Below are 21,804 nucleotides of genomic sequence, written 5' to 3'. Positions count from 1 at the left end.
TCCCTGGTTTCCTCCACTCGCTCTCTGTGTTTCTCTTGGAGTCCCCTGCCCCTGCTCCCAGATTATCGGTACATCCTCTTTCCATCCCTCCCCTCCCCCAGCCTTCATGTCCTCCGAGGCTCTACCACTGGCCACTGTGTTTTTGCCTAGATGTGGAGGTCGAAGGGTCTTAGCTTCTGTCTGGGTCTCGAAGTTCCCTTCCTGGGTTATCTCAGTTCCTTTAGTCTCAGAGGGTCTCTATCTCTCAACAGCTCTGGGACCAGGTGTCTGCCCCTCCTCATCAGGACCACCTGCAAGACCCTGAGAGGGAGAACCTCCTTAAGTTTTGTTCCCAAGGTACCTCGCCTGCCTCCTCCTAATCCAGCTCTGCTCACCATCACCTCCCTCCTCCTGGGATCCTCAGTTGCCCCACACCCTCTGCCTCTTGCCTTTTAAATCTTTGTGGCTTGACTTCTGCCCCCGAAACTGAAACTGCTCTTTCCAGGGTCACCCATGACAACCCTCAACCACAAATCCAGTGGTTGCCTCCCGGCCTCCCTGACCCCTGAATCACTCCATGACCTGTGACGCTGCTGGACGTGCACCAGGGTCTCCTGGTTTTCTCTCTCCAAAGTTCCCTCTGTCTTCTGTGCCTCCTCAGCTTCCTCTGTCCCTAGGAAGCTTTAAAAAGAGGCAGACTGATGATGTCCAGGTGACATCTACCCTCTGCCCCCATGTCTCCCCACGTGATTTCTTTTGTCTTCTTCCAAATCTTCAGCTGGCACAGGCATAGGTAAGTGACTCCCAAATCACAGGCATAGGTACCTGCCTCCTCTCCCTCCAGCCCAGCCCCTCTCCTGAGCTTTGGTGCCAGGTCTCCTGTGGACGCTGGCAATTCACACTCTCCCTGTTGAAGACCCAGCTCATTGTCTCCACCCCCTGCTCACATCAGTCCCTTCCTGGTCAAGTCCACATTCTGATTATAGCTCTGCCTTTTTCCTTTTCATATCCCCAAGGCTCGGCACCTTGAATTCTCCCCTGGGTTCTCCCATTTGACCCACTACTACCAATTTCTGAACCTCCCCCTGCTTCTAGCCTCGCCAGTATCTCTTATTGTCTCCATCATGGTGCAACTCCCACAGGTGTGGTCTGGACTCTTGCAGTAGCCACCTAAATAGTTTCTGGATCTCAGATTTTTCTCTGACCTCCTCGGATTAGGTTACCTTCTTACTCAGTGGGTCCCTTGATTCTATTAAATGCAGCCTCCTTGGCCTGTCCTTTGGGGCCCTCTATGATTTGGCCCTAACTCTCCTGTCCAGGCTTTCCCTGTTACTTCACTTTGTACACTGTATGGTCCATCACACTGGAACGCCCTTCCTGCCCCAGCCACCCACTCTTTCTCTACCTTCATTCCCCATGTGAGATGCAATCTCCTCCACGAAGTCTTCTTTGATTCCCCCCAGTTGGATGTGATCTGTGCCACCGCTAGACCCTCTTCACTCTTATATAAGTCTGGGGGAGGGGTAGTAAAATGTGGTAGAAGAATATGGGCTTTGGACGACCCCAGTCCTCCTCTCCATGAAGAACCTGGGAAACTAGTCCGGCTATCCTAAGGGAATCACCTTTCTGACCTAAGCTTTCATTTCATTGCTTTGGCCTTAACTGAGAGTCATTGACATGAAACGGCCACTTGGAAATCATTCCTGCAATTGTAAAAACTTCCTGCAATTATGCTCCAAGAAAGATGTTAAAACAAACAAACAAACAAACAAAAACTTCCCGAGAAGACACTGTTCAGTGTGTCAAGTCCCCCTATGTATTTTCTTTAAGATAAAAAAGTAGGGTATTGATGATACAGTTATAATTGTTTGTGATTTTTTTCTTGCACCCCTCTGCAGTCATCTTGTATCTCTTGTTTCATTTTATTTAGGTCCTGGATCCATGTCCTGTACACAGCAGGCACCTAACGAATACTTGTCCAATGCAGAGTGCCTATTTTAAAAGGCTTATTTAAAGGACTGCACCCAGCTTGGAGAGTGGAACTTGGCCAGCATGCAGTTACAGAGTTGTCCGCTAGATGCAGCTGTCTGCTAGCACCAGAAGGAGGATGGACGCCGGACAAGGGTGGGTGGGGAAGGCATAATTCTTACAGGCCATTGAGCACCTCCCAGTGCTGGGGCTTGGGAAGAGGGATGTGTGAGACATGGTCCCTGCACACAAGGAACTTAGCCGGGGGCTTTGCATGCATTATTTTGCTTTTATAACAAAAGAAAGGTATTATTAGCTCTGTTTAATAGATGAGGAAATGGAGGCTCAGAGAGGTTAATCAACTTGCCTGAGGTGGCACAGCCAGTGGCAGAGCAGAGTTTAACTCTGGACTGTCTGCCTGGGTTTTCCCCTAATAGAGGTTATCATAGCAAACACTTACATGGCTTGGGGCCAGGCACTGTTCTAAGGGCTTTATGTTTAGTCACTCATCTAATCCTTAGAACATGATGAGGTAGGTACTATTATAATCCCCATTTTGCAGATGAGGAAACTGAGGTACAAAGAGGTTAAGTCCACACAGTTACAGAATTGTGCCCTTAGAGTTTGTGCTCTTAATGACCACACTGCTGCCATGTTTCACCACCCCAGTAGCAACAAGTTACAGACTGGGGGTAGCCCCCACCAATATTTGGAGACCACAGAGCTCTGTGCCAGAAACACAAAGACACAGAGCCTGCCCCTGAAGAGCCTTTAGTTGCATGGGCAGTCCCCTCCTTAGGATGTGGGCTTTCCACAGACGTGCTGGGCAACTCCACCTGAGTGGTTTACCCTCTCTGGGCTTCAGTTATCATCACCTAAAATCAGGGGACTCGGTAGCAGGAAGTGACTCTGAGACACAAGAGGTCTGTTATCCATGATTTGTTGCAAAATTATAGCACTTAAAAAAAATAAAGGGAAAATTATCTACTTTAAAGCGCACAAAAAATCCTGCTTGATTAACATTTACACATGGACATAGCTGTGTGAGCACCACCCAGGTCTAGGTGAGCAATGTTTGCAGCCCTTTGGGAAGCTTCGCCAGGCCCACTCCCAGTCAATCCCCCGCCACCCCCTGAGATAACCACCGCGCTGCCTCTGTCACCACAGATTTATTTTGCCTGTTTTTGACCTTCATAGACATGGAAGGTACTTTTTGGTTCTGGCTTCTTTTGTTCAACCTTATGCATGTTGGCTTCATCATGCTGTTGTGTGTTATTCTTTTCATTGCCGTGTAGTAGTGTTTCACTGTATGAATATTCTACAGTTGATGTATTCTGTTGATGGATGTTTGGGTCATTTCCAGTTTTTAGCTTTAAGTATCAAGCTGTGAGGCACCGTTTTAAAGGAATTGGGAGGGGCAGTGAAGAGAGCTAACATTTACTCAGGCATTAACTGTTCTGGACAATGGGCTAAGGGCTAGAGATAAGAAATGACAAAACCCGCATATTTCTCTCCCCAAAGCTCACAGCTTAGTACGGGAAAGAGACAAGTGAGCAAGCAGTCACAGGACAGCATGACCGGCGTGGAGATGGAGATCCTTGCGACTGAGGGGACAGTGGAGCAAGTCAGGGAGGACTTCCCAGAGGAGGAGACACGTGAGTGGAGGCTTGAAGGGTAGGGAGGAATCTGTGGCTTGAGTGAGCGGGCCTCTTGAACAGATCATATTGCCTGGAGCACAGGGCGCGTGTAACAAGAGATGAGGACAATGGTGAGCAGATCAGGCAGGGTCCTGGCCCTCTTCCAGCGTGTGTGGGACCGATCATCGTCAATAATAATAATCTCACGCAGCTGAGACAAGTGTTGTGAAGGAGACGAGTGTCAGGGGCCGGGGGCTGGGCCAGAAGGGTTCACCCTGGTCAGGGAGAACAGAAGAGGCTTCTCTGGGGAAATGATCCTTGAGATGAGCTTGGAATGATGGCTACAAGTTAACAACAAGGAGAGGGGAGGAAGAGTGTTCCCGGCAGATGGGACAGTGTGGATAATGGTCCCGGGGCTGGAGAGAGGGAGGCACATCAAAGAACCGAGTGTGGCTGGAGCCCAGTCAGAGGAGAAACTGCACAGAGGCAGGGTGGGGCCAGGTCCTGTGTGGTCTCGTAGGCCAAGATAAGGATCAGGGCCCGTCCTGACAACACTGGAAGACAGAGATGGGTTTTAAGTAAGGCTGCGACAATCAGATTTGTGGCATTTGGAAAGGATCTCTGTGGCATGCGTATGGACAATGGGGACAAAGGCAGATGTAGGGAGATTGGTGGGGAGGCTACTGTCAGAGTCCAGGCAAGGGGTGATGGTGGCCTGGCTGGGAGGATGGATGCGGTGGGGTGGGGGGATGTGGATGTGGAGTGAAGTGGACGCAGGTACAATTGACCGGATGTAGTGAGGGTTAGATCCGGGGGATAAGGGAGCAAGTCTTGGGACTCTGGCTTTAGACCTGGATTGGCAATGAGACAGGAAACACTGTGCTGGGTGGGAGCAGGGGGAACATCCTGAGCTCCGATTTGGGCATGTAGAGTCCAAGGTGCCCTTGAGGCGTCCAAGTGGATATGTCTGGTGCTCAGAGAAGTGGGGAGGGCCAGAGATGTACTCGTGTGAGTCACCTGGGCGTCCTTGGGAATGGAGGTTGGGAGGCTGGATGTGGGGAACAGGGAAAGGCTAAAAAGTGGGAAGAGAGGAGGGCTCAGGATTGGACCTTGAAGCCCCATGTGTCACTGGAGGATGGTGTGAAGTATTGTGGGGTGGGCGGAGGCAGGGAGATGAGTTTGGAGGCTGTGAGAAAAAATGAGGGAATCTGCAGGGAGAAGGAGAGGAGAGGCCTTTATAAAGCAGAATTACCAGGCCTTGGTGAGGGGTGGAGTGTGGGGTGAGGGCAGGGAGGAGTCTAGCTTGAATCCAGCTTTTGGCCCTGGTATCCAGGCGGGTCTGCTGTTCAAGAGGGAGATTTGGGCTGGGGATAGAAATGTTTGGAGTCATCAGCATATGACTGGACCAGAATGATCAGGGAATGTGTGTCCAGTAGGAAGAGATCCAAGAATAGAACCCTGAGGGACATTAAGTAAGATGAGAGGAAGGGCCAGGAGGTAGGAGAGACGCCATGGAAACTCTGGCGACCCCTGCTGGTCGTCCATCCATGTCTGCGCTCCAGTGGCTGCCCAGGTGGACTCACTTCCCAGCTAGCTCCCCGCTGCCAGGTGTGGGCGTGTGATTTCATCCCCACCAGTGGGAGGCCAAGGGGAAGTGGTGTGAGCCCTTCTCCGCCTGGGCTTTAAGACCCTAGGTAAATCCTCTGTACACTCCCTTTCCCCTTCCCGAGGCTGGAGCCCCACAGGGCAGTCCCCTATCTTTGGTCTTGAGTCACCGATAAGCCCTAGGGGGCAGTGCAGCAACACCACGGAGGGAACCTGGGTCTCCGAATGACTGCAGGGGAGTTCCTCATGGACCTGGAATGTAAGAAACTTTACATTCTTTGAGCAGCTGTCTTCTTTGGATCTCTCTGTTACGGGAGTTTAGCCTAACTAATACAACTTAACTAAGCTAATACAATTTAGCCTAACCCAACTAATGTAACTAATTAGCCTAATAAAAGTTATTAACCTAACTAGTACAACATCAAATTAAAATACAATGAAATAAAAAGTTGGCCTAATGAATACAGTATCACTTATCCTAACTAACACGAGAACCAAGGGGGGAGAGTGTATCAAGAAGGAGAAAGTGGGGAACCGTGTTGAATGTTGCACAAGGATCAGATAAAATAGGGGATGAAGAACATCCACCAGCCTTGGCAACTAGGAGGTGACTGGCGACTCTAATAGCCCTTCAAGGGCAGCGGTGGGGGGGGGTGGGTGGGGGGATGGATGCGTGAACCGGGGCGGTAAAGAAGTAGATTCAGCAAGTGCAGGCATCTCTTTTGAGGAAGTTGGATGCGAAGGAAAGGAAAGAGTTGGGGAACAATCTAGAAGGAGACTCAGGATCAAGCCTGATTGCAGTGGAGCTGGGGGAGAGGGAGGGGTTGAAGATGCTGGAAAAATGATGAGTGAGGGAATTAGGCCTCTGTTGGGGGGCAGGGGCTGGGACCCAGAGCTAGGTGGACGGGGCGGGAAATGTGCGTTCCCAAACATAAACACACACTCAAGGCGCGTTGGCAACTGTGGGAGAGGAGGGAGGACTTTCTAGAGAGCTTCCATTTTCTCTGAGAAACAGGACTAGGTTGAGGGGTACAGGGTGGGACAGGGAAGAGTTGGCTGGAAGATTGAGGAGATCAGAGAGAGTCAAGCTGACAGAAGGAATCTGCCAACAATACAGAGACAGTTGCAAACTGGGAATTGGAGGAGGCACCAAACTTCTGGGGTGTGGGGCTTTTTCCAGCTGAGCTTAGCCTCTAGGGCTGGGGTCCAGGAGTGCAGCAGGCACATGGGTGGGCCCAGGGCGGGAGTTCTTCCCACTGCAGGCCGAGGAAGTCCAGGACCACGAGAGTGAGGGTATGACGTGATGGATCCAGGGGTTGGATGGGGACCGAAGTTGAAGGCGGGGTCGGGGCAAGATCTCAGTAGAAAACTGAGAAGTGTGAGACGGTGAAGGTGTCAGGAGGGCACAGAGCAGCTGCAGTGGAAGCAGGGAGGCAGAGGCCTGGGAGGAGGGGACGTTGGCCAGTGGAGGTTGCCTACCTTTTGGGTTTTGCCGGGACCCCGAGGCTGCTCAAGGTAGCAGCAAGACTTGGGTCGGAGAGGCTTTCTAGGAGTCAAGAGCCAGAGTCTTTGAAATATGAAGGATGTGGGCAGGGCGATCTCCCAGAAAAAGCAGGGCGGACAGTGGCCCGAACCTTCCCTCTGCCCACCGCACAGACATCAGCAGGCCAAATAAACAGTGATCTCTTACATTTATGGCATGGAGCTTGACAATTTACAAAGACTTTCATTTCCCTACCTGTGCAATTCAGCATTTGTTTTAACAGAGGAACAGCTGAGAGGGATTAAGATTCTAGCGGCCCCACAGTGGGGCTGCCTTACCCACTTCCTGTCATCGCCACAGACAGAGGTCACAGGACCTTGTTTGTTACCATGAAAACAGACGTGGAGTGTCCCCCACCTTTGGTCCCTCCCATGGAGGTATAGGGTCCTGTCACAGGGAAATAACTCACCTACAGTTCTGAAAGGTGGGCACCCTGGAGAGAGGAGGGGAGACTGAGGATACATTCCTGGGTTGGGGGTGAGCCCGATCCCGTGGCTGAGGCAGCCATGAGCCTCCTTTGGTGTTGTTTTGGCCTAGAGGACCTGGCAGCAGGAGCTGGAGACAGTGGGGGGCCCCTGTGGGGAATTGTCTATGGCTTATGAGGGCCCGTATGTCTGTCCACATGTGTCCGTTGGTCCTGTGTGTGTGTTTGTGAGTGGGTCCCTGACAGGTTCCTGAGTTGGGGATGTATCTACGGAACTGCGCGTGTGTGCGCGTGAGTCTGAGCGTGTTTGGGAATGAGCGCCGAAGTTCCTGCGTCAGGCTATCCTGAGTGCGTGGAGCATGCGTCTCTGGGCCATGCACCGCTCTGCGTCTAGGAACGTGTAAGGACGTGTCCCCTCTGCATCGAGGCAGAAACGAGGTCAGCGTGCAGCCGGGGGTGGAGCTAGAGACTGATTCTACAGCAGTGACAGGCTGAGCGGGGAAAGGGGGCAGGGGTGGAAGAGGGGGAGAGGGCAGGGAAAGATACCCTTGGACCTGGGAGCCCACTAGCCTCTTCCGAACACCTGCCCTTGAGGGAGGGGGCCAAAGAAGGGAGTGGGAGATGTGGAGAACCTTATCACCCAGGGACCAGAAATGGGGGTTGGGAGGCAGGCAGAGGGGCGGAGATGTTCTCAGTCTCTTGGCCTGGGGCTGGTGGGATGGGGGGGCCAGATGTTGCCTGGAGTAGCCAGCTGTCTGGGGCTTTGGTTAAGAAAAATGTCTCTAAAACCTTGTTAAAAAGGCTGGCATTCCTCCTGCCTGATACCACCAGATCTGCTGTAGCAAGATCCCATAGCAACACCCCTCCGTCCATCCCGTCCTCCTCTATCTCCCCCTGGGCATAAAGAGAAGGTGCAGGTGGACCCCGAGCAGCCCCTCACCTGGGTGGGGAAGAGTGCTGAGGGATGTGTGATCAGATCGGAGAGTGAGGATTAGATTTGGTTAAGAAAAAGATGGAGGGCATCTGTCTCCAGATACGGTTGGGGCGTCTTTGGGGACCTGCATTTTTTCCCCTGGGGAAGGACACAAAGGTGTCAGGGCACCCTGCCTGGGGGTCTGGCTGCATGGGAAGGGTCTCTTACCCCAGGGAGGGAGAATCCTTACTCCTCTGGGACCTGAGTTCCCCCCAACCAGGGAGATGTTCTTTTGTCTGCTCCCCTAGTGCTGGCCACTCCTTGACCTGGGATCCCTAAGCCCTAAGCCCATAACCCCCACGTCCTCGTGTATAATGGGAGCAGGGAGTCTGAATGCCAGGGTCCTGGAGAGGGCAGTGGGCCCTTCCCTATGCCAGGCCTTTCTAGCGAGGACGTGCCCCCGTGTCAGGGCCCCGTGCCTGCCCTGCCTCCAGCTTCCCACTTCCTCTTCCAGTTGAGCCGTTGCTGCGGCAGCAGCACCTTCTCTCCAACGCCTTCCAACCCAGGGCCCAGCCAAGTACCACTCAGCCCACGGCAAGCAGGCTCATGGCAGCCCCAGAGCTGGCACACTCCTTGACTCCTGCCCCTCCCCTCTGCTGCCTCCTTCGGCCCCTCCCTTCCCGCCTTCTGCATCCTGGAGAGGCTGTGGAGAGCCCCCTGCTCTGTCTGGGCCCCCCCCCCCCCCGCAGCCCTCTTTAGCTCAGGGGCTTTGTTTCCAGGGCCACATCAGCCCAAGCCCTTGTGAGCTCCGTGTCACCCTGGGTACCAATGTGGCATCACCTTAGTCCTTTATGGTTCCAAGTCAATGCAGACCCCTGTGGCTACTGTGGATTCCATCTCACTCTGGGCCAAAGCAGGCTCCACTTCAATCGAATTCCTCGTGGGCTCCATGATACTCCGGAGCCATGCGGGCCCTATATTAGTTAGTTTAAGACCTCCTGGGCTCCATGTCAACTCCAGGCCCTGTGGGCGCCTTAGTGTGGGCTGCTGTGGGCTCCCTGACATTCTGGGCTGGGAGTTCCATGTCAGCTTGGGCCCAGGCAGGTGTCATATGGTTCTAATTCCTTGATCCGCTGGACACCATGGATAGACACCCTCTTCATCAGCACCCTGGGCCCCTCAGGACTCCTGTGGGTTCTTTGTCCATCTGAGACAAAGTGAACTCCATGTTCTAACTCCTTGTAGATCATGGCTGCTCATTTGGGGTCAGTGGACAAATAGCACTGGCATCACCGAGATTTGTTGGAAATGCAAAATCTCAGGCCCCACCCAGACCTTCTGAATCAGAACCTGCATTGTTAACAAGACCTTTGATGCGTGTGCACATTAAAGTCTGGGCAGCACAACTGTCAAGTTCATGTCAATCTGGATCAAGGTGGAACCACGTTGACCCAATGCTATATGAGCTCCACGACCCCCCGGGCCAGTGTGGGTGCCATATTAAAGAAGGCCCAATGCCACATGGGAGTTGAGGTGTTCTCCCTGTGACCCCCCAGGCCTCTGCCTCCTCTGTCTCTCACCTTTCCTTACTTCCTCCCTGAGACCTTGCCTCTAACCAACTTCCTTCTCCAAAACCAAATGCTCATTCCCCTGCCCTGAGTCTCTGGCCCCCTCTGCACAGAATCCAAGCACAAAGGGCTTTTGTCATCCTCCACTCTGAGCTGGGCTTTGGGGATCCTCCCTCCTGACCCTCCCTCCCCACCAGCCTCCTACCGACCTCAGGCCACCCGAGCTGGAGGCTGCTGCTGTAGTTTTCCATCCCTGCTGTTCTCTGCCTTATACACACGTTGCACAGATAGATCCAAAGTCTATATCTATATATACTTCTCACCCCCCCACCCCCGGACGGCGTGCGTCTCCTTTGCCAGGCTGTGGTCGTGCAGTCTGTCGCTCGTTAAGGCACTGTCTCAGATTTGCATGTTTAATATTTTATCCAGGAAGCGCTCCTGGCTGGGGCCCTGGGAGCTGGTGTGAAGCTGACAGAATGTCAGGCCCCGGAATGGTTGCTCACGGGTGGTGGCGGTGGGACGAGTGTCTGGGGGACAGGAGAATGGTGACGCCAGTTCCTGGCTGCTGGTCTAGACGTCAGTATCAGGGTGGGGGTGGGGAGAACACATCAGAGTTCCGCAGCCCCAGCCTGCACAGAGAGCCCCCCTTTCTTGGGGCACAGCCATTGACCTCTGATGTGAACTTGCTTTTTAGGTTCAGCGACTCCTCCAGGTCTCAGTCAATATCAGTGTCTGGGGATTTTCCAGTGGGGAGAAGCCCTTTGGCTCCATGCGGAAGTGGCGAGGAGCTCATCCTCTTATCTGGTTTCCCCCATGCCCAGGGCAAACCATGGAGGAGGACAGAGTGGGTGGGAGGAGCTGGGCGGGAGAACAGCAGGTCTGGCCGGTGCTGTGTGACCTTGGGGTGTCATTGAGCTGACTGGTTTCTGTGAGTGACAGGGAAGAATCATCAGCATCTTCCTTCCCTCTCTGGCACGTTGGAGATCTGAGTTAGCGGCAAGCAGTGCAGAATATTGACAGCAATCCCTTCTGTTCCCAGATATTTGTAAAGAACTTAGTGGGCAGGAGGGGGAGAGGAGGCAGAAAGATGAGGCTCTGGCTCTAGGGCAGATGGAAAAATCTGAAGATGGAAGAGGGGGAGGGGAGAGCAGACAGACACAGGCCTTTCATTCTGACCCTTGCGAGGCATGAAATGCCTGATTGTGCCTGTGTCCTGAGGGTTCAGTGGGGCCTGGAGGTCAGGAGGTAGGGGGGAGGGGAGGGAGAGGCTGCTCTATCCCCTAAGCCCCTCGGAAACAAGATCCCCACACATTCTGCCGCAGTCTGGCAAGGCTCTGATAGAAAGGGCTTCTTAGAGAAGGGAGGATGGGGCATGGCCCCAGACCCTGCTCCCACACCCCTTGCCAAGTTTCAGGGCCTGGAGGTTTATCTGTGCAGGACTCAGCCCTGGTTGGGGGCAGGGGCCAGGAAAGAGTGTGTGTGTGTGTGTGTGTGTGTGTGTGTGTGTGTGTGTGCGCGCGTGCGATTATCCCTCAGCCTGCAAGTGGGACACCCCACTGCCCCAGAGCTGGCTGCTGTACAGCTGCTCCCAACTGCTCCTCTCTCGGGCCTGCACTGGAAAGTTCTTCCTGGTGTCTTGCCTCAGTTCTTCTTGCCTCCACTTATGTGCGATTACTCTCTGTTTTGCTCCCTGGGGGCGGGTAAGGGATTAGAGCCCTCATTTCCTGGGGTTTGTGCTGCCTCCTCGACCCAGGAAGAGGCATCCTGACCTGATATGGAAGCCTGGAGGCCTGGTCTGCCTCTCTGGTCCATTCTCCTGCCCACATACATAGAGGGCTTGGCCGCTACATAAAGTGATACCCTCTTGTCGGTATCCCCACCATCCACCCGCTAATAAGAAGCTGGAAAAGAAGCTTAAAGGACCTCCAAACAACCACGATAGACACCACCAAGCTACACACCAAAGCACAGACATTTTACATGTTAGGCAGCGCTCTGCTCTCACAGTACCCCCCATCTAGGTCAGCAGTTTGCAAATGCTTTTTACCCCTGGGACTTTTGGTCCAAAGGATATCATGCAGAAGCAGAAAGAAATAAAACTGAGAAAAGTCCACCTGCTGTGGTGGAAGCCAGGGGTGGAGGGCCAGGGAGACCTGCCTGCTCTGCTCCTTGGAAACCTTTCCAATCCCTCCCCCCATCCCCTAGGGGCTTCTGAGAGGCCCTGCAGGGCTCCCAGCACCTGGCAGAGCACAGTTAGAAAAACACTGATCTGCAAAATCTAGTTTCTTAACTCCTGGAAGCTGCCAGTCAAAGGGAATGGGGGCCGGCAGAGATAGGAGTGTAAGTGACAGTCCCACAGGTGACAACTTGATGACAAGGGAAGGAGAGGTAGAATGATGCTAAAAGCAGACATGCAAGCCCGAAGGGTTCAAGGCTGGGGCCATTTAGTTTGGGGGTGACCTTGATTACTTCTCAAGAATCTCCAGGGGCTGGACTCATGCTCAGAGTGGGGACCTGGGGCATCAAGGGAAGGTTATGCTTGGTGGAAAGGAATTAGATGAGAGATTTCTGCCCTCACCATGGTTAAAATACAAAAATATGGAACAACGTGGGTCCTTGAAGATGAACCAAGAGCTTACTGAATATGTTGACTCATTCAAAGACCTCATAGCAGTGGTTCTCAGCTGGGGTGATTTTGATCCCCCCAATCCCAGGGAACATTTGGCAATGTCTGGGGACATTTTTGGTTGTCACAACTGGGGAGAGGGTGCTACTGGCATCTAAAGGACAGAGAGAGACCAGGGATGCTGCTAAACATCTTATAATGCACAGGACAGTCCCTCTCGATAAAGAATTGCCCAGGGACTTCCCTGGTGGTCCAGTGGTTAGGACTCGGTGCTTCCACTGCAGGGGGGATGGGTTCGATCCCTGGTCAGGGAACTGAGATTCCCGCATGCCACGCGGCACGGCCAATCTTTTTAAAAAAATTTTTTAAATATAAATAAAAATCACTTAAAAAAAAATTGCCCAGTACAATACATCAATTGTGCTGAGGGTGAGAAACCTTGGTCTAGACTCTAGATGATACCAGAGTCTTTACTGTATCTATTTATTCCCCCCACCAGAATGTGTTCCCAGAAGCTGGAAATAATGAGTCTTTTACTTGTCTACTGCATCTGCCTCTGGACTTTATGCAGAGTAGGTGCTTTACAAGTATTTGTTAGGTGAATGCGTGAATAAATGACTTACCTGGACGTGGTAGGCAGCCCTCTTCTTTCAGTCCAGAGCCCAGTTTGCCTTGGGGGAGGCACGTGCTACTTCTTCAGTTTAGTTAATAGATCCTGCAAGGGATCTTGACCCTGGGCAACCCTGGGAGAAAGCTGGGGAGGGCTCACTCAAAAGTGCCTGAGCTGTTGACTCAAAAAGAACAGATGCTCATTTGCAATGCAATTTACATATCACTTGCATATTGCTTTGAATATAATTTGCATGCTGCTCCTTTAAAGTCAAAAGGCACAGATCTCCCGCCTGGTCCTGCCTTTCCCACCTCTGTCCCTTCACTGTTTCTTTGCTCACTTTCTGGGGAACATCCACCTGTTGGGCCCACATTTGCTTCCCCAGGGCCTGGCACAAAAAACCTAAGAGACCCCATTCATGGTGAGATGCAAAAAAAAACACAAAAACAAAATAGCAGACCTCTTGCATTTTGCACATTTCTTGTGGTCAAGATTCTGGCCTTTGGTGTCCCACATGCTTGAGTTTCAACTCGGCCTCTGCTACTCCACAAACTGTATGATCTTGAACGAGTTATTTAATCTCTCTGCCCCTCAGTTCCCTCATCTGTGAAATGGAAGTAATGATGGAGCTACTGTGATGATTCAATAAGAAAATCTGTTAAAGTGCCAGGCATCTGGTAGGCACTCAAGCAGTGGTAACTGCTGTGCTTACTATTAAGCCTCGTTTCTTTGAAGCAGCTGTCGCAGGAGGAGCCGCTTTTCTGAACTTCTTGCTTTGCTGCTCATCCCTTAGCTCATCTCTTTTTTCCTTCTTGAAATTCTCTCTGCTTTTGGCTTTGAGTGGCCACTGTCTTCTGGATTTCCTCCCATCTTGCTGGCCACTCCTTCTTAGTCTGATTCCTTCTCCTCTGTCTACCTCTAAAGTTTGGAGACTCCCAGGGCTTGGTCCCAGGACCCCTCACCTTTTCTTCCTGGGTGTCCATGGCTTTAACCACGGGCTCCACTCCAGGGACTCTCAGTTATTTCTCCAGCCTGGAGACTTATAATCCACACCTACCCGATATCTCCACTTGATGTCTAAAAGGCATCTTAAAATCAACGTTGTGATTTCTAATCCCTTTCCTCTCCCAGTCCCTACTTAGTAAAATGGTACTGTCATCTATCCAGTTGCTCAAGCCCCAAAACTCAGAATGTCTTTGATTCCTCTCTCCTTCACCCCCTGTTTTAGTTATCTCTTGCTATGGAACACATTATTCCCCAAATTTAGTGGCTTAAAGTGATAAGCATTTACTATCTCACATAATACATACTTCTTTGGGTCAGGAATCCGGAAGTGATTTAGCTGGGCTCAGGGTCTCTCATGAGGTTGCAGTCAAGATGTCAGTGAGGATGCAGTCATTTAAAAGGCTTGCTTGGGCTGCAGGATCTACTTCCAAGGGGACTCACTCACATGCCTGTTAAGTTAGTGCTGATGGTTGTGCAGGAAGCCTGCATTCCTTGCCACGTGGACATCAGAGAGCTGCTTGAGTGTCCTCATAACATGGCAGCTGACTTTCCCAGAATGAGTGATCTAAGAGATAGCAAGAGAAAGCCATAGTCCCTTTTCTGATTTTGTCTTGAAAGTCTCGCACTGTTACTTCTACCATGTTCTATTCATTAGATAGGAGTCACTAAGTCCAGCCCACACTTTCAAGGGGAGGAGAATTAAGTTCCATCTCTTGAAGGGATGCATATCAAAGAGTTTGTGGGCATATTTTAAAACCACTACCTAGGGACTTCCCTGGTGGCACAGTGGTTAAGAATCCGCCTGCCAATGTGGATTTGATCCCTGGTCTGGGAAGATCCCACATGCCATGGGGCAACTAAGCCTGTGGGCCACAACTATTGAGCCCTTGTGCCCAGAGCCTGTGCCCTGCAACAAGAGAAGCCACCCCAATGAGAAGCCCATTACTGCAACGAAGAGTAGCCCCCGCTGGCCGCAACTGGAGAAAAGCCCGCACGCAGCAACGAAGACCCAATGCAGCCAAAAAAACCCCAAACAAACAAAGAAATAAGTAAATTGGGACTTCCCTGGTGGTTCAGTGGTTAAGACTCTGCACTCCCAATGCAAGTGCCCTGGATTCGATCCCTGGTCAGGGAGCTAGATCCCACATGCATGCTGCAACTAAGAGTTTGCATGCTACAGCTAAGGAGCCTGCCTTCTGCAACTAAGACCTGGCACAACGAATGAAAGAAAGAAAGAAAGAGAGAGAGAGAGAAAGACAGAAAGAAAGAAAGAGAGAGCGAGAAAGAAAGAGAGAAAGAAAGAGAGAGAGAGAGAGAGAGAGAGAAAGAAAGGGAGAAAGAAAGGGAGAGAAAGAGGGTGAAAGAAAAGAAAGAGAGAAAGAGAGAGAGAGAAAGAAAGAGAAAGAAAGAAAAGAAAGAAAGAAAGAGAGAGAGAAAGAAAGAAAGAAAAGAAAGAAAGTAAGAGAGAAAGAGAGAGAGAGTTCTGAACTTCTGCTTTAGTCCAAGATGGAGTAACAGGGAATGGATTTACTCTCCCATCTGAAACAACTAAAAAGTCAGACAAAATATATGAAACATGAGGTTCAGACATTAGAAATCAGGTAGCACAGGACATTGATCCCTGAGAGAAGAGAAGCAAAGCTATAAGCTCTACAGTTGTCCCAGCCTACTACCTGGAGTGAGTTTCTAGGCCACAGCACAAGTAGGGGTAACTCAGGCAGAACCTGGTGATCTACCTGAGTTTTAGTAAATTTATACAGTTGTGCACCCAAGATGGTACATTTAAACTCAACCATATCAATAATTGCAGTCAATATACATGGTCTAGACAATCTAATTAAAAGGCAGATAAAAAAGAAAGACCCAACTACATGCTGTCTTTAGGAAGCCCACCTAAAAATAAAAACAAGTAGGTAAAAAGTAAAAAGCTATACCATGCTAACACTAATCAAAAGAATGCTGGAGTGGCTATATTAATATAGGATATATCATGTTAACACTAATCAAAAGGGCTATATTAATATCAGACAAAATAGATTTCAGAGCAAAGATTATCACAAAGGATAAACAGGGCCATTTTATAATGATAATAGGGTCATTTCCACAAGAGGACATAGATTTTTTTTTTCTTACTTAAAAAAATTTTTTTATTTAACTACAGTTGATTTACAATATTGTGTTAGTTTCAGGTGTTCAGCTTCAGATTCTTTTCTATTATAGGTTATTGTAAGATATTGAATATAGTTCCATGTGCTATACAGTAAATCCTTATTGTTTATTTTATATATAGTGGTGTGTATCTATTAATCCTATACTTCTAATTTATCCCTCCCCCTCCCCTTTCCACTTTGGTAACCATAAGTTTGTTTTCTATGTCTGTGAGTCTGTTTCTGTTTTTTAAATAAGATGATTTGTATTATTTTTTTCAGATTCCACATATAAATATCATACAATATTTGTTTCTCTGTCTGACTTACTTCACTTAGTATGATAATCTCTAGGTCCATGCATTTTGCTACAAATGGCAATATTTCATTCTTTTTTATGGCTGGGTAATATTCCACTGTATATGTACATATACCACATCTTTTTTTGTTTTGTTTTGTTTTTTTGGGTTTTTTTTGGGCACGCTGTGTGGCATGTGGGATCTTAGTTCCCCATCCAGGGATCGAACCCGTGCCCCCTCCGTTGGGAGTGTGGAGTCTTAACCACTGGACCACCAGGGAAGTCCCATACCACATCTTTTTTATCCATTCATCTGTCGATGGACATTTAGGTTGCTTCCATGTCTTGGCTGTTGTAAATAGTGCTGCCATGAACATTGGTGTATCTTTTTTTTTTAAAATTTGTTTATTTAGGTTGCACTGGGTCTTAGCTGAGGCATGCAGGATCTTTAGTTGTGGCATGTAGGATCTTTTAGTTGCGGCATGTGGACTCTTAGTTGCGGCATGCATGCGGGATCTAGTTTCCCAACCAGGGATGGAACCTGGGCCCCCTGCACTGGGAGAGTGGAGTCTTACCCACTGGACCACCAGGGAAGTCCCAGTGTATCTGTTCGAATTAGAGTTTTCATCTTCTCTGGATATATGCCCAGGAGTGAGATTGCCAGATCATATGGTAACTCTATTTTTAGTTTTTTTAAGGAACCTCCATGATGGCCTCCACAGGGCTCTTCGTTGCGGCACGCAGACTTCTCTCTAGTTGCGGCGCATGGGTTCTCTAGTTGTGGCACGCAGGCTCTAGAGCACGTGGACTTAGTTGCCCTGCGGCATGTGGGATCTTAGCTCCCTGACCAGGTATCAAACCCGCATCCCCTGCATTGGAAGGTGGATTCTTAACCACTGGACCACCAGGGAAGTCCCTGTATTATTACTTTTATATATTATTGTATAGGATATGCTAATATTTCATTTAAATTTTTTTCCATTTCTATTCAAGAGAGAGACTGACTTGTAATTTTCTTTTCTTTGTAATATCCTTATTTTTTTTTACCATCTTTACTGGAGTATGATTTCTTTACAATGGTGTGTTAGTTTTTGCTTTATAACAAAGTGAATCAGCTATACATATATATATCCCCATATCTCCTCCCTCTTGCATCTCCCTCCCACCCTCCCTATCCCACCCCTCTAGGTGGTCATAAAGCACTGAGCTGATCTCCCTGTGCTGTGTGGCTGCTTCTCACTAGCTATTAGTTTTACATTTGGTAGTGTATATATGTCCATGCCACTCTCTCACTTCGTCCCAGCTTATCCTTCCCCCTCCCCATGTCCTCAAGTGCATTCTCTATATCTGCGTCTTTATTCCTGTCTTTCCCCTAGGTTCTTCAGAACCAATTTTTTTTTTTTTTTTAGATTCCATATATATGTGTTAGCATACAGTATTTGTTTTTCTCTTTCTGACTTACTTCACGCTGTATGACAGACTCTAGGTCCATCCACCTCACTACAAATGATTCAATTTCGTTTCTTTTATGGTTGCGTAATATTCCACTGTGTATATGTGCCACATCTTCTTTATCCACTCATCTGTTGATGGACACTTAGGTTGCTTCCACGTCCTAGCTATTGTAAATAGAGCTGCAATGAACATTGTGGTACATGACTCTTTCTGAATTATGGTTTTCTCAGGGTATATGCCCAGTAGTGGCATTGCTGAGTTGTATGGTAGTTCTATTTTTAGATTTTAAGGAACCTCCATACTGTTCTCCATAGTGGCTGTATCAATTTACATTCCCACCAGCAGAGCAAGAGGGTTCCCTTTTCTCCACACCCTCTCCAGCAGTTATTGTTTGTAGACTTTTTGATGATGGCCATTCTGACTGGTGTGAGGTGATACCTCATTGTAGCTTTGATTTGCATTTCTCTAATGATCAGTGATGTTGAGCATCCTTTCATGTGTTTGTTGGCAATCTGTATATCTTCTTTGGAGAAATGTCTATTTAGGTCTTCTGCCCATTTTTGGATTCAGTTATTTGTTTTTTTGAAATTGAGCTGCATGAGCTGCTTGTATATTGTGGAGATTAATCCTTTGTCAGTTGCTTCATTTGCAAATACATTCTCCCATTCTGAGGGTTGTCTTTTCGTCTTGTTTATGGTTTCCTTTGCTGTGCAGAAGCTTTTAAGTTTCATTAAGTCCCATTTGTTTATTGTGTTTTTATTTCTATTTCTCTAGGAGGTGGGTCAAAAAGGATCTTGCTATGATTTATGTCATAGAGTGTTCTGCCTATGTTTTCCTCTAAGAGTTTGATAGTGTCTGGCCTTATATTTAGGTCTTTAATCCATTTTGAGTTATTTTTGTGTATGGTGTTAGGGAGTGTTCTAATTTCATTCTTTTACATGTAGCTGTCCAGTTTTCCCAGCAGCATTTATTTAAAAGGCTGTCTTTTCTCCATTGTATATTCTTGCCTCCTTTATCAAAAATAAGGTGACTATATGTGCATGGGTTTATCTCTGGGCTTTCTATCCTGTTCCATTGATCTATATTTCTGTTTTTGTGCCAGTACCATACTGTCTTGATTACTGTAGCTTTGTAGTATAGTCTGAAGTCCGGGAGCCTGATTCCTCCAGTGCCGTTTTTCTTTCTCAAGATCGCTTTGGCTATTCGGGGTCTTTTGTGTTTCCATACAAATTGTGAAATTTTTTGTTCTAGTTCTGTGAAAAATGCCATTGGTAGTTTGATAGGGATTGCATTGAATCTGTAAATTGCTTTGGGAAGTATAGTCAATTTCACAATGTTGATTCTTCCAATCCAAGAACATGGTATATCTCTCCATACGTTTGTATCATCTTTAATTTCTTTCATCCGTGTCTTATAGTTTTCTGCATACAGGTCTTTTGTCTCCTTAGGTAGGTTTATCCCTAGGTATTTTATTCTTTTTGTTACAATGGTAAATGAGAGTGTTTCCTTAATTTCTCTTTCAGATTTTTCATCATTAGTGTATAGGAATGCAAGAGATTTCTGTGCATTAATTTTATATCCTGCTACTTTACCAAATTAATCAATTAGCTCTAGTAGTTTTCTGGTAGCATCTTTAGGATTCCCTATGTATAGTATCATGTCATCTGCAAACAGTGACAGCTTTACTTCTTCTTTCCCAATTTGGATTCCTTTTATTTCTTTTTCTCCTCTGATTGCTGTGGCTAAAACTTCCAAAACTATGTTGAATAATATTGGTGAGAGTAGACAACCTTGTCTTGTTCCTGATCTTAGAGGAAATGGTTTCAGTTTTTCACCATTGAGAACGATGTTGGCTATGGGTTTGTCATATATGGCCTTTATTATGTTGAGGTAAGTTCCCTCTGTGCCTACTTTCTGGAGGGTTTTTATCATAAATGGGTGTTGAATTTTGTCAAAAGCTTTCTCTACATCTATTGAGATGATCATATGGTTTTTCTCCTTCAGTTTGTTAATATGGTTTATCACATTGATCGATTTGCATATATTGAAGAATCCTTGCATTCCTGAGATAAACCCTACTTGATCATGGTGTATGATCTTTTTAATGTGCTGTTGGATTCTGTTTGCTAGTATTTTGTTGAGGATTTTTGCATCTTTGTTCATTAGTGATATTGGCCTGTAGTCTACTTTCTTTGTGACATCTTTGGTTTTGGTATCAGGGTGATGCTGGCCTTGTAGAATGAGTTTGGGAGTGTTCCTCCCTCTGCTTTATTTTGGAAGAGTTTGAGAAGGATAGGTGTAAGTTCTTCTCTAAATGTTTGATAGAATTCACCTGTGAAGCCATCTGGTCCTGGGCTTTTGTTTGTTGGAAGATTTTTAATCACAGTCTCAATTTCAGTGCTTGTGATTGGTCTGTTTATATTTTCTATTTCTTCGTGGTTCAGTCTTGGAAGGTTGTGCTTTTCTAAGAATTTGTCCATTTCTTCCAGGTTGTCCATTTTAATGGCATATAGTTGCTTTTAGTAATCTCTCATGATCCTTTGTATTTCTGCAGTGTCAGTTGTTACTTCTCCTTTTTCATTTCTAATTCTATTGATTTGAGTCTTCTCCCTTTTTTTCTTGATGAGTCTGGCTAAAGATTTATCAATTTTGTTTATCTTCTCAAAGAACCAGCTTTTAATTTTATTGATCTTTGCTATTGTTTCCTTCATTTCTTTTTCATTTATTTCTGATCTGATCTTTATTATTTCTTTCCTTCTGCTAACTTTGGGGTTTTGTTGTTCTTCTTTCTCTAATTGCTTTAGGTGTAAGGTTAGGTTGTTTATTTGAGATGTTTCTTGTTTCTTGAGGTAGGATTGTATTGCTATAAACTTCCCTCTTAGAACTGCTTTTGCTGCATCCCATAGGTTTTGGGTCGTCGTGTTTTCATTGTCATTTGTTTCTAGGTATTTTTTGATTTCCTCTTTGATTTCTTCAGTGATCCCTTGGTTATTTAGCAGTGTATTGTTTAGCCTCCATGTGTTTGTATTTTTTACAGATTTTTTCCTGTAATTGATATCTAGTCTCATAGTGTTGTGGTCAGAAAAGATATTTGATACGATTTCAATTTTCTTAAATTTACCAAGGTTTGATTTGTGACCCAGGATATGATCTATCCTGGAAAATGTTCCATGAGCACTTGAGAAGAAACTGTATTCTGTTGTTTTTGGATGGAATGTCCTATAAATATCAATTAAGTCCATCTTGTTTAATGTATCATTTAAAGCTTGTGCTTCGTTATTTATTTTCATTTTGGATGATCTGTCCATTGGTGAAAGTGGGGTGTTAAAGTCCCCTAATATGATTGTGTTACTGTCAATTTCCCCTTTTATGGCTGTTAGCATTTGCCTTATGTATTGAGGTGCTCCTATGTTGGGTGCATAAATGTTTACAATTGTTATATCTTCTTCTTGGATTGCTCCCTTGTTCATTGTGTAGTGTCCTTCTTTGTCTCTTGTAATAGTCTTTATTTTAAAGTCTATTTTGTCTGATATGAGAATTGCTACTCCAGCTTTCTTTTGATTTCCATTTGCAAGCAATATCTTTTTCCATCCCCTCACTTTCAGTCTGAATGTGTCCCTAGGTCTGAAGTCGGTCTCTTGTAGCCAGCATATATATGGGTCTTGTTTTTGTATCCATTCAGCCAGTCTATGTCTTTTGGTTGGAGCATTTAATCCATTTACATTTAAGGTAGTTATCGATATGTATGTTCCTATTACCATTTTCTTAATTGTTTGGGTTTGCTATTGTAGGTCTTTTCCTTCTCTTGTGTATCCTGCCTAGAGAAGTTCCTTTAGCATTTGTTGTAAAGCTGGTTTGGTGGTGCTGAATTCTCTTAGCTTTTGCTTGTCTGTAAAGGTTTTAATTGCTCTGTCGAATCTGAATGAGATTCTTGCTGGGTAGAGTAATCTTGGTTGTTGGTTTTTCCCTTTCATCGCTTTAAATATGTCCTGCCACTCCCTTCTGGCTTGCAGAGTTTCTGCTGAA

General features: G+C 47.4%; 1 protein-coding gene across 1 annotated transcript in view; it reads right to left on the bottom strand.

Annotated features, from left to right (window-relative positions):
* The window catches only part of LOC137755070 (large ribosomal subunit protein eL19), a 406,958-nt gene extending 397,638 nt beyond the window's left edge, over positions 1-9,320 (bottom strand). The window contains exon 1 of the mRNA XM_068531033.1: positions 9,317-9,320. Within this exon, the coding sequence (XP_068387134.1) occupies positions 9,317-9,319 (3 nt within the window). The 5' untranslated portion in view covers position 9,320. The remainder of the gene's footprint in view (positions 1-9,316) is intronic.
* Between the last annotated feature and the right edge of the window lie 12,484 nt (positions 9,321-21,804).

The sequence above is a fragment of the Eschrichtius robustus genome, chromosome 20 (genome assembly GCF_028021215.1).
Source record: "Eschrichtius robustus isolate mEscRob2 chromosome 20, mEscRob2.pri, whole genome shotgun sequence".
Lineage (NCBI taxonomy): Eukaryota > Metazoa > Chordata > Mammalia > Artiodactyla > Eschrichtiidae > Eschrichtius > Eschrichtius robustus.
The sequence above is the reverse complement of the archived record's forward strand: the minus strand, read 5'-3'. Positions and strand labels throughout refer to the sequence as shown.